Source organism: Pan troglodytes, chromosome 20 (assembly GCF_028858775.2).
Source record: "Pan troglodytes isolate AG18354 chromosome 20, NHGRI_mPanTro3-v2.0_pri, whole genome shotgun sequence".
Taxonomy (NCBI): domain Eukaryota; kingdom Metazoa; phylum Chordata; class Mammalia; order Primates; family Hominidae; genus Pan; species Pan troglodytes.
Window position 1 is genome coordinate 59028416 of NC_072418.2, and position 12530 is coordinate 59040945.

A 12530-nucleotide genomic window follows, 5' to 3' on the forward strand; every position below is an offset into this window, starting at 1 on the left:
AGAAAATGCTGCATGTTATCACCTACCCCTGCCCTGGCCCCCAGCCCCACCCGGGTATACAGAATCATAGTGAAAAGTTCTGAACCGGGTGGGTGTGGGGGGCTAGTTTTATAATTCATCCAGTCAACTAAATCTTGGCTCAGCACCTTCCATCTGCCAAGTACTGTTCTGTGTATGAGAAAATTTCAATCCGGCAGGGCACAGTGGCTCATGCCTGTAATCCCTGCACTTTGGGAGGCTGAGGTGGGTGGACTACTTGAGGTCAGGAGTTCAAGATGAGCCTGACCAATATGGTGAAACCCCATCTCTACTAAAAATACAAAAGTGAGCAGGGTGTGGTGGTGGGTGCCTGTATTCCCAGCTACGTGGGAGGCTGAGACAGAATTGCTTGAACCCAGGAGGCAGAGGTTGCAGTGAGTCCAGATTGCACCACTGCACTCCAGCCTGGGTGACAGAGCGAAACTCCATCTCAAAAAAAAAAAAAAAAAAGAAAACTTGAATCCAGCATTTTCCCAGGTTATTTGAATACAAGATCCTGTTTTCTCCAAACATCTTAACAATATTCCCTGGAACCTACACTCTCCAGGCTACCCTTAGGGAAACGGGGCTATATGGAATAAAATCATTTCCAGATCAACACTGCCTTCAGGCTGGGGAGTAAGCTGGGTGGAGGGTCCCTTTCCACTCACCTGTCTGGCCCTCACTTCCCCTGGGATTGCCTGTCACACCTGCCCCCTGCCCAGGACTCCTCTACCTCCTGCCTTCTGAGAGCCTCTTTTTGTCCCTTTAGCCCTTAGCTGTGTGTCCCCTCGCAGCCCCCATGACAGCAGAGATTTGTGCCTGTTGAGGTCACTGCTGTGCCCCCATGCTTAGCAGAGTCCCTCACAGGAAAGAAGTGCCCGATAAACATCTAAGATTAAGTGGATCATCAACTCAGCAGGGGGCTGGGGGTGGGGGGCATGGGTGTCAGGACTTTAGATCCATATTAAGGTTCTACCACTTTACAAACCAGTAGCCTGGGCAGGCTGCTTCCTCTCCTCGTACCAGCTTCAGCAGCAGCAGCCGAGGAATGATGCCGACCACACAGGGCCTTTGTGAGGACTGGACTCCGTAAGGGGCGTGAACGAGTCTGGGCATGCCCTCCATCAAAGTGAGCATGAGAGGAATGGGGGCCGAAGGAACTTCTGCGGTCACTGCCAGGGTGGGTTCGTGAGCATGGAGCAGCCGCCTAGCCTCACCTTGCCGTGGGTAAGCAGCTCCAATGCAGGTGCACTACAGGGCCGACGGCAAGTGCCACAAGAACCCATGTTCCTTTCTTTACCTGAGACCCATGCCGTGCCCACTGGGCACGGAGCTGCTGCCCAAAACACATTTGTAGAATGAGTGAGTGAGGGGTGGGCATTGACTACCTGAGTGCATGAATCAGTAACGGACGGCGTGTGACAGACACCAAAGCACAGGTCAGGTGCTGGGTCCGGTGCAGGCTGATGTCAAGGTGGTCATGTGAGCTCGCTGAGTTCTGTATTACAAAGTGGGATGAGTAGTGCAGAGCCGGGATTTGAGCCTGGTTCCTCGCCCCTGCATCTTTGCTCATGCCTGGGAGGGCAGCTCCAGTGAGTTAACACATGGCTTGGGGATTCCCCCCTCCACACACACAGTCACACAAGGCAGGCAGGCAAGCTCTTCTTTCCACAGGGCAGGAAGCCAAGGGTCAGAGAGGTTAGTCCACTTGCCCAGGGTCACACAGCCTTAAGGGGCAGGGTGGAAACTTGCCTTGAATCTTTCTTGCTGTAGGTGTCAGCTCCTGCCACCATATACTGGAGCAGGTAGAGGAGGCTGACCCGAGACTCAGTGTGCCCGACTTACGGGGCACCGAGCTGCCAATTCTACCAGACAGACAGGGCACCTCCCATCCTCCCAGGCCTCCAGAAGTGCCCAAGGCCAGAGCTCCACAGAAGGACCCTAGGAGAACTGAGCAATGCTTCCTCAGTCTTTGCTAACCCAGCCCACTCTGAACCGCCAAGGTTCACCCCCTCCTTTCGAGTGACCTGAAATTTCAAAAACTGACATGCAATACCAATTATCTAAGCAAGGCTATGGCCACTTGAGAACACGCTTTTTTGATCCACAATCACTCCTTAGTCCTCTAACAAATCCTCCAGGATCTGTAGACCATCAGTGGCCCTGGTTTCTAAACCCCCTGCCTCCAGATGAGGCCCCAGGACCCTGCTCAAGCACATCAGGGTGTGAAAGGACAGATTAAAGGCTCTAACTGGAAATCCGAATTTCTCCTTCAAGTACCCCTCTACTATGAAACCCCCAAGTCAAAGACGCCTGCAGCTTGCCGCCTCCAATCGCTCCTGAGTAATCGCAGCCTTCAGCCAGGTTGAAAATACCCCTTTGGGACCCTCACTGCGGCCTCCCAAGGCCCCAGGAACATGGGTCCTCAGGACCTGGGCTGTGGGTCCAGGAAACCAGTCGCCATGGTCGAGCCCCCTTCTGATCATGAACAACAGCGCTCACCTGGCAGGGAGGCTGCAGCGGCTCTACGGGACCAAGCCCCTCAGGCACGCGCACTGCCTGAAATGCCCTAAGCGCTCGGCTTGACTGTGGCATACCCGCCCTCTCCCCCAGCCCCTGGCTGGCTCGTCTGCCTGGCCCCTGCAGCAGAGACAGCTGAGCGCACCATCCTCCTCCCGTAGGGGGCGGGCGGTCCTGTCCCCGAAGCGGCAGCCGCCGGGACCTCATCTCCCAGCCTCCTTCGCAGGGAGACGCAACCACGGGACCAGCCCCGTGAACGGCACAGGTAGGGAGATGTGCGCCCTTTGTAGAGTCTCCCCAGCAGCTGGAGGCAGGAGGAGGGTGCTTTTGGGGTTAGGGGCGGGAGCCACACGATAGGAGTGGAGGAAGCCAGCCGCCCCTGTGAGAGGGTGGCAGAAGCCGTGGGGGCTCCTTCCCCTGCAGCGGGCAGGCCTGGCCCCGACCAGTCTGCCCTGCCCCATCATCTACAAGCGGCTCCCAGGCCCTGTGAGCGCCCGCACCACAGTGAGGCTATCCGCGGACAGGCCCCCCCCCCCCCGCCCAGAGCCCTCCGCGGGCGACCCAACGGGCCACTCCCGGGGCGCGGCTGACACTCTGCTGCTGCCCCGGCGGGAGCCTCCGTTTACCCCTCTTGCCCTTCTTCCTCCCGGACTCAAGAACCACGCAGAGGGGGACGTTTGGATAGTGCCATTTATTATTCTAGCACCCCTTCCTCCACCACGCCCAGGCCTGGGACAAACGGGCACCCGCCTCCTGCGGCGCTGCCTCTATTGAATCCAGGTAGGGGAAGGAACGACTCGAGCTCTAAGGATGGGACCCGGAAGGCAGAAAAAAATAATGGATTGGGGCGGGCGGGAAGTCAAAAGGCGGGCTGATTAAAAGAAAATTCTAAAAGAGAAAAGGGCCCCTAGTTCTCTTCCCTCTCTGGGATCCTCTAAACACAAAGGGCCTGGTTTCTCCATTCCTCGCAGCACCCCCACCCCCACCCCGGACAACTGAGGAAGAGTAGGGAAAATGGCCTTCTACTTGAGGCCTGGTCGCCACTCGGCCTCTACAGTTCTCTCCATTGTCTCTCCGGCTCGCAGGCCGATAACCTAGGAAGGGCGGGCCAGGCTCAGGGGGGCAGAGTCTCGAGGCGGAGAAGTGAACTGGCCCTAATACCCCCCAGTGCCCCACATTGATGGCGCGGGGACAGAGGAAGGCAGGGAGCTGGGGATGCCGCGGGGTCCATCGCACCCCGTCCGCTTCTCCCTGGGTCTCTTGGTCTTGCACGTCGTTGTTCCCGCCAAGCCCGAGGGGCCCTGCCCACGCCCCCCCCCCCGGGCCCCTCCCCTACCGGCCCTCCCCAGCGCGGCACTCGGGGCACCGCCCGCCCGCGGCCTCGTCGTCCTCCTCCTCCTCCCCGCCCGCCCGGTAGTAGCTCTGTCCGCAGCTGCTGCAGACCGAGGGCGCGCCCACCGCGTGGATCTTCTTGTGTCTCCGGAGCGCGGCGCCCTGCACGAAGCCCTCCCCGCACTCCACGCAGATGTGGGCCGGCTCCTCGCCCCCCGCCGCCCCGAGCCCGTCCCCGTGCTGGGCCCGCTGGTGCGCCAGGAGCCCGGCCCCGTGCCCGAAGCCCTTCCCGCACTCCAGACACACGTACGGCTTGGGGGCCGGGGCGCGCCGCGACCGGGGCCCCGCGGCCTTTGCCCCCGCGCCCGCCATGGCTGCCGCGGCCGCGGCCCCCTCGCCCGGCGCGCCCACCACGATGATGCCCTCGCCATCGCCCACGGGGATGGCGATCTCGCCGTCAGCCGCCACCGCCTCTTCGGGCCCCTTGGCCCGCCGGACGCTGGCCGCCAGCACCTTGGCCGCCACGCCGGGCCCTGACAGCTCCGGGTGCAGCCGCAGGTGACGCGCGAGGCTCTTGGGCTGGCTGAAGCCGCGGCCGCAGCGCGGGCACACGAAGGGCTTGAGGCCGCTGTGCGAGCGCCGGTGCTTGGCCAGGCTCTTGCTCTGAGTGAAGCTGCGGCCGCAGTCGGGGCAGGTGTAGGGCTTCTCGCCCGTGTGGATGCGCTGGTGCTGCATGAGGTTGGAGCTCCAGCTGAAGCGCTTGCCGCATTCCAAGCAGGCGTAGGGCTTCTCGCCCGTGTGGATGCGCCGGTGCTGCACCAGGTGCGAGCTCTGCGAGAAGGTCTTGCCGCAGTCGGCGCAGGCGTTGGGCCGCTCGCCGGTGTGCGTGCGCTGGTGCCGCGTCAGCTTGGACCAGTGGCTAAAGCTCTTGCCACACTCGTTGCAGATGTAGGGGGCGGGCGGCCGCGGCCGGGGAGGCGGGCCGGCTGGGGGCGCAGACTGGGGCGGGGACAGCTTGGTGGGAGGCCAGCTGGGGACGTCGTCATCATCCATGATGAGGATGTCCACTGGAAAGCAAGAGGGTAGGGGTAGGTGAGTCAAGAGAGGCAAGGGCTCCACGCCTGCCTTGGCTGCTACGCTGGCCTCGGGTGCCTCGCTCCCCCTGGCGCAGGACCTGCCCTGGTGTCCTCAGAGTGTGCATCACTCCCTGCATTTTACTGAGTATTTATTACCTCTCTCCCCAGCTAAGACCTCAGCTCTGTGTGAGTTAAGACCCTCAGTTTACCCCCAACCTCTAGAACAATGCCCCAGACACAGAACACCTGGTCTGTAAACAACCAGGCAACATAAGAGGCATGGGCGAGGGGCGGGATCCACGGAAGGCTCCCAGAAAAGGACCCCGAAACCCAAAACACCAGCCTGGACGCCGGGGGCAGAGGATGAGGAAGGCTCACAGGCAAAGGTTCCACTAGGCAGAGAGGCCGCAGGGCTTGAATGCAGCCCTGGACACCTGGACCTGAGCCAGGGAGTGGGTTTGGCACCCTGAAGACGTGCCCGCCAGGGAGCGATGGTGTCACATTCGGGCTCCAGGAAGACAATCCTGGCTGCAGACAGGTAATGGGATTGGAGATGAGCATGAAAGCCCCGCCTCCGAACCTGGGAGTAAAACCTGGCTCAACGCCACCTCCATTACAGAGGCTATGGTCAGCCCCTGGTGTGGGGGCTCCTGTCTGCTCAGTGAGGACAATTCGGGCACACAGGGCTTTGCCTGCACATCTTTACACTGAGGACGCCCTTCCAGCACTCAACGAGGCCTTTCACGCATCTGCACCAGGCCTGCCCCTGGGGGCTCTCCCGGGAGGGATGGGCTTGCCTCCTCCCCAGCTCATTCACTCCTGAGAAGGGTCCGTGTGCAGCTTCTACATTTGCTCTCCCTTGGGGCCTGGTCCAGAGCAACAGAATCAGGTGGGAGGGCCTCAGCAAGTGCATCTCTGACCCCCGTGGACACCCCAGGTGCACCCCACAGGGTTTTTTCAAAGCCATGAATCACAATTACAACGTTCTCACTCCTGACCTTACTAGACTGTAAGCTCCTAAGTCTCTATCCCAACACCTGGCACGGTGGTGCCCAGCACACAGAGCCCAAACACCCTCCCAGATGCCACGCTGGCAAACACGCAAGGAAGGGCCATGACGCCCCCCCTGCGCTACACATTTCAGCATCAGGTCCTCATAAGCTGGGAGCACAAAACTGAGCCTTTATAAGGGAGAAACTGAGGCACTAGGGAGTCGAGTCACGGCCCACAGCTACACGACTGCAAAGTGGCAATGCCCAGAAGCGCATTAGTAGACTGGGTCCAAGAAACAGCCATCTACCACTAACTGCGGCCGCCCACCGCTAAATCCCCCACCCACAGGCAGCACACCCTACACGCTAAGGGAGTGCTCCACAAAGTGGGATCCTGCGACCAGTAGCATCGGCGCCACAGAGAACATAATAAAAACATTTAGGCACTGCCGGGAGCGGTGGCTCACGCCTGTAATCCCAACACTTTAGGAGGCCAAGGTGGGCAGATCACTTGAGGTCAGGAGTTCAAGACTATCCTGGCCAACATGGCAAAACCCCATCTCTAATAAAAACACAAAAATTAGCCGGGTGTGGTGGCGCATGCCTGTAGTCCCAGCTACTTGGAAGGCTGAGGCAGGAGAATGACTTGAACCCGGGAGGCAGAGGTTGCAGTGAGCTGAGATCACACCACTGCATTCCAGCCTGGGCGACAGAGCAAGACTCCATCTCAAAACAAAAACGCTTATGCTCAGGCCTCCCTCCAGACCCACTGTATGAGAAAGTGCCGGGCCGGGCCTGTGCTTCGGCAAGCCCCCCAGGTGATTCTGATGCCAGCTCCAGTGTGAGAATCACTATTCCAAGGCAGAGAGTATTCGAATATGGCTCTTGAATCACCTGCGGCAGAAGAAAAAACTCCAGGTAAAGTCAGGAAGGGGGGAGCCTTCTGGAGAGATGGCATGGAGCCCACTGCATTGTCAACATAAATCAAAAAATGTTGTAAGTTATAAGCACATTACTTAAAGATGTAGAGAGAATTAAAAACAAACATCAGAAGCTATTTGCCCCGGGGCAGTGTGACTGAAGGGGACAGAAAGGGACGGGTAGGAAAGAGATTTGTTGTCACTGTAAACCGAGCCATACTATCTGAACCTTACAAGTGCTTCTATGCCTTTAATTAAAATAACTGCTTTGTTTTCGAAGTTGTGAAGAAAGAAAGTGTAGCAATGCTCCCTGTGACTCAGCTATGAATAGCATTTATTCATGACGACATGAATTCTGAACACAAAACTTGTGACACAGTGGCAGCTAAGACAGGGGCACTGGGGCGGGTGTGCAGTACGTGGAGAGCGCAGTGAGTGGAGAGTGGGGAGAGGATGTGGGAGCCATGTCCTCACCTCCCATTAGATTTGCAACTATCAAAGCAATTTCATGAGCTCTTTACCTAGAACCAGGGAGAACCCCAAAGAGTGCATGGAGGGGCTCCTTCCTCTAGAGGCAAACTGGGAGTGGGGAGGGCAGGAGGTGGGAGCTGTTTTCTGCTTTAGGCCGTAGGCGATCTGGCTTCTCTACAGGCATCTCTGCACTACTTTTTCTAAGTACGAGTTAAGCACTGTTAAATGGACAGGGTTTAATTACTTAAAAGGCAGGGCTCTTTTACATCTTGCAGATTCCTGGGCTCTGCGCAAACCTTCCCGTGCTGCATCTCAGTAAGGCCCAGGAAACCGCGCTTCACAGGCACAGACTGGTTTCTGACAAGAGGCTGCGTCTGCACCACGCATGGGCCAAGATGAGCCGCTCCACTTGCCGCAGCCGCAGCCGCAGCCAAAGCCGAAACCGAAGCCAAAGCCGAAGGCGAAACCGAAGCCAAACGGAAGCCAAAGCCGAAACCGAAGCCGAAGCCGAAGCCGAAGCCGAAGCCTCACCCTCACAGGAGCAATGAGGCTAACAGCTTTCTCCACCTCACAGCACCATCTTTAAAGGGATTCAACGAATTCCCAGCAAGAGAAGAGCACGGTGAGGAGCACAAGAGTTCTCATTCAATTAAAAAAATAAGAAACAATGAGGGCCGGGGCCACTCTGATGGTGGCAGCAGTTACCCTTGGGGGAGGGCAGTGTCCCCAGACGCCTGGCCCTGGGCTAAATGTGTTCCGTGGATTACCACATTTAATCCATGGCCAGCACTATCACTGTCCTCTCACTGAAGGACTCAGCTGAGGTCCCGAGGGGATGGGCTGGGGGGCGGTCCTCCACTCCAGATCCCCTACGCCCCAGGCTCTACCTCTATGCCTCCTGCCCCACCTGCAGCACCACTACTCCAGGAAGCCCAGGTTTCCCCTCCACGGGAGATAAATGTTTCTAGAGCAAAATCTGGAAATGCTTTTTTTTTTTTTTTTTTTAAGATAAAATTCCTGAGTTCACACTGATACTTCCCATAGAAATTCAGGACTAAGGTTTTCATTTAGCCTTTTCTTTGTGACATCTGCACCTCCCTTCAGCCCCACGGAGAATCCTGGTTCTCAAGGACATAGGGGATGACAGAACTGGAATATCCCACAGACGCAGGGGATGGCGGGAGTGGGATACCCCACAGACACAGGGGATGACAGAGCTGGAATATCCTATAGACACATGGGATGGCGGAACTGGGATACCCCATAGACGCAGGGGGTGGCGGAAGTGGAATATCCATAGACACAAGGGGTGGCAGAATTGGGATCCCCATAGACACAGGGGATGGCGTAAGTGGGATACCCCATAGACACAGGGGGTGGCGGAAGTGGGATCCCCATAGACACAGGGGATGGCGGAACTGGGATACCCCATAGACACAGGAGGTGGCGGAAGTGGGATCCCCATAGACACAGGGCATGACGCAACTGGGATACCCCATAGACACAGGAGGTGGCGGAAGTGGGCTACCCCATAGACACGGGATGGTGGAAGTGGGCTACCCCATAGACACGGGGTAGCGGAAGTGGAATATTCCATAGACACAGGGGATGGCGGAAGTGGGATATTCCATAGACACAGGGGATGGCGGAAGTGGGATATCCCAGACACAGGGGTTGGCAGAAGTAGGATATTCCATAGACACAGGGGATGACAGAATTGAGATATTCCATACATACAGGGGATGGCGAAAGTGGGATATTCCATAGACACAGGGGATGGCGGAACTGGGATACCCTATATTACAACCCTCTTGCTGGGTGCACACGCGATCTCAGGGTAACAATGCTACTGCTACCACTGCCAGGCACAACTCCTGGACTGTGCTGCACGCACCGTCCTCCTTCCCCTCAGTGTTTTCTCGGCTGCATCCCCTCCGTCAGGTGCAGGTCTTGGCCGACTGAGACATGTTCGGGCTCAGGAGACTGACCTGCTCACACCCTCCTCCCATCCCTTTCCCTGGTCAGTTGTCTGAGGCTCATTGGCTTTTAGGTTCCTCAGGAAGGGCACAGAGGAACGAGGTTCACAGGGCTGTTGCTGGGTAGCCTGTCTGTGCCCTTCCCATCTGAAGGTCCCTTTTCCGTGAGTCATAATGCCATTTTCTCGTGGCATAAAGTGCTAAGTCCGAGCATAGTCATGTTGACTTTCCAAGTCCTCCACGCTTTCTGCCACAAAGGATCGGTGACTTCCTTTAGCGTCCAGCAATTCTAACGCAACCATCTGTGATTTGCTCTTTCAATGCGCAGCTTTCATGTGTTAAGGGGTGTTCCTTGAGTTTTTACTATCCGCTCTATTCTTTTGCTTTGGGTCTCTTCTTCAGGGACTCTGCCTATCCATATGTTGGATTTTCTTTTCCTAACTTGTTTCCTTTAAAACTGTTTTAATCTTTTTTCATTTTATTTATTTATTTTGAGACGCAGTCTCACTTTGTCACCCAGGCTGGAGTGCAGTGACGTGATCTCGGCTCACTGCAACCTTCGCCTCTCAGGTTCAAGTGATTCTCATGCCTCAGCCTCCCGAGTAGCAGGGATTACAGGCATGAGCCATCATGCCCGGCTTTTTTTTTTTTTTTTCATTTTCAGTAGAGGCAAGGTTTCTTCATGTTGACCAGGCTGGTCTTGAACCTCTGCCCTCAAGTGATCCACCCGCCTTGGCCTCCCAAAGTGCTGGGATTACAGGCATGAGCCACCACACCTGGCTAATTTTGTGTGTGTGTGCTCTTAGTAGAGACAGGGTTTCTCCATGTTGGCCAGGCTGGTCTCAAACTCCTGGCCTCAAGTGATCCACCCGCCTTGGCCTCCCAAAGTGCTGGGATTACAAGCATGAGCCACCACGCCCAGCCTTTTTTTTTTTTTTTCTCATTTTAAAATGATCCTCCTCCTTGCCTTCAATTTTTTTAAAGAACAATGTTTTTATTCTTGAGTTCCTTCTACATTAGTCTTCATTCTGAAAGGTTTTGTTCTTATTTGCACATCTTTGCCGAGGCTGCCCCCTCGTTTCTGAGTTTGTGATTATGCTGTTCTTTCACATGCTGCACTGCCTCAGCTCGTTCACAATTAGCGGCCCCCAACCTTTTTGGCACCAGGGACTGGTTTTGTGGAAGACAATTTTTCCACGGACAGGGTGGGGAGGTAGCGGGGGATGGTTCAGGGATGAAACTGTTCCACTTCAGATCACCAGGCATTAGATTCTCATAAGGGACCAGGCTCGGTGGCTCACACCTGTAATCCCAGCACTTTGGGAGGCCGAGGCAGGCGGATGACCTGAGGTCAGGAGTTCGAGACCAGCCTGGCCAATGTGGTGAAACCCCATCTTAACTTAAAAAAATACAAAAATTAGCTGAGTGTGGTGGTGTGTGCCCGTAATCCCAACTACTCGGGAGGTTGAGGCAGGAGAATCACTTGAACCTGAGAGGTGGAGGTTGCAGTGAGCCAAGATCGCACTATCGCACTCCAGCCTCAGTGATAGAGCGAGACTCCATCTCAAAAAATAAGATTCTCATAAGGAGCACACAACCTAGACCCCTCATATGTGCAGTTCCCGCTCCTGTGAAAATCTCATGCCGCCGCTGACCTGGCAGAAGGCGGAGCTCAGGTGGTAATGCTCGCTCATGCGCCACTCACCTCCCCAAGTGTGGCCCAGTTCCTAACAGGCCACGGAGCAGCACCAGTACCAAGGACTGGGGACCCTGTACTAAATGATCTTGATCTTGTTGGGATGCACTTCCGGCCTGCCTATCTGTAGAAATGCCATCCTGTCCCTTATCTTTTTTATTATAATCACTTTTGGGAAGGTTGAACTCAGTATTTTTCTGTTGCTCATTTTATGTATAAGTTTCCTTGAATTTCTAGGAGGAGGCTTGGTTCAGGGTAGCTGTTCTAACTTCTCAGAGGTTCTCACACAGCAGGTAAAAACGCTGCAACCAGCCTGCACAGATGCACACACTCCAGCCGCTGTCCCCACTGTCATCAGGACCTTCTCCTGCCTTCCTCTGTTGCCAAGGACAGGGGCCCTGCTCGATTCTGATTCCTCACATGAGGTTCTGCCCTGCACAGCACTTTACCTGGTTGCTTAGAGAGCTGCAGGGCCTGAGCTGCCCCAGCCCCTTTTGGGCCTTCCCACCAGCCTCTCTCCCCACTATCCTGGTTTGGACAAAACAGCTCCTACTTCAGCTGCTGGTCCTAAAGTGACCCCGACTCCCCTGCCCAGCTTTGCAGTGAAGACCTGCAGGCTGTCTATGGCTCTCCTCTGCTTCCCTCCTCCCAGTCAGATGCTAACACCACACAGGCCTCGGTGGTTTATCCTCATCCAGCTGTATTTTGCAACTCATGGGGATAACTTAGGACCTACTAACTTTGCAACTGTGGTCCAGGGAACTTGAGTTTTGCTACCTGGTTGCCGTGTTTTTATGCAGGGATACAGGAGATTCAAGGGCCACGCTGTGGCTGCTCTGCCATCACCCAACACTCAGAACTGTCATCTGGCCGGGCACGGTGGCTCACACTCGTAGTCCCAACTACTTAGGAGGCCAAAGCAGGAGGTTAACTTGAGCTCAGGAAATTGAGACCAGCCTGGGAAACATAGTGAGACCCCGTCTCTTAAAAAAAAAAAAAAAAAAAAAACTAGCTGGGTGTGGTGGTGTGTGCCTGGAGTCCCAGCTACTCAGGAGGCTGAGGTGGAAGGACAGCTTGAGCCCAGGGGGTCAAGGCTGCAGTGAGCAGAGATGGCACCACTGCACTCCAGCCTGGGCAACAGAGCGAGACCCTGTCTCCAAAAAATAAAAAGAGATAGGCTGGGCCGCTCATGCCTATAATCACAACACTTTGGGAGGCCGAGGCGGGTGGATCACGAGGGCAGCAGTTTGAGACCAGCCTGACCAACATGGTGAAACCCCGTTTCTACTAAAACTACAAAAATTAGCCGGGCATGGTGGCGGGTGCCTGTAATCCCAGCTACTCAGGAGGCTGAGGCAGGAGAATCGCTTGAACCCGGGAGGCGGAGGTTGCAGTGAGCCGAGATCGTGCCATTGCACTCCAGCCTGGGCAACAGAGTGAGACTCCGTCTCAGAAAATAAAAAATAAATAAATAAATAAAAATAAAACAAAATAAAATAGAGATGAGGGTGTGCTGAAACATGGAG

General features: G+C 55.8%; 1 protein-coding gene across 1 annotated transcript in view; it reads right to left on the reverse strand.

Annotated features, from left to right (window-relative positions):
* Nucleotides 1-3213: 3213 nt before the first annotated feature.
* The window catches only part of ZNF787 (zinc finger protein 787), a 35544-nt gene continuing 26227 nt past the window's right edge, over nt 3214-12530 (reverse strand). Inside the window, exon 3 of the mRNA XM_009436474.5 lies at nt 3214-4940. Within this exon, the coding sequence (XP_009434749.2) occupies nt 3874-4940 (1067 nt within the window). The 3' untranslated portion in view covers nt 3214-3873. The remainder of the gene's footprint in view (nt 4941-12530) is intronic.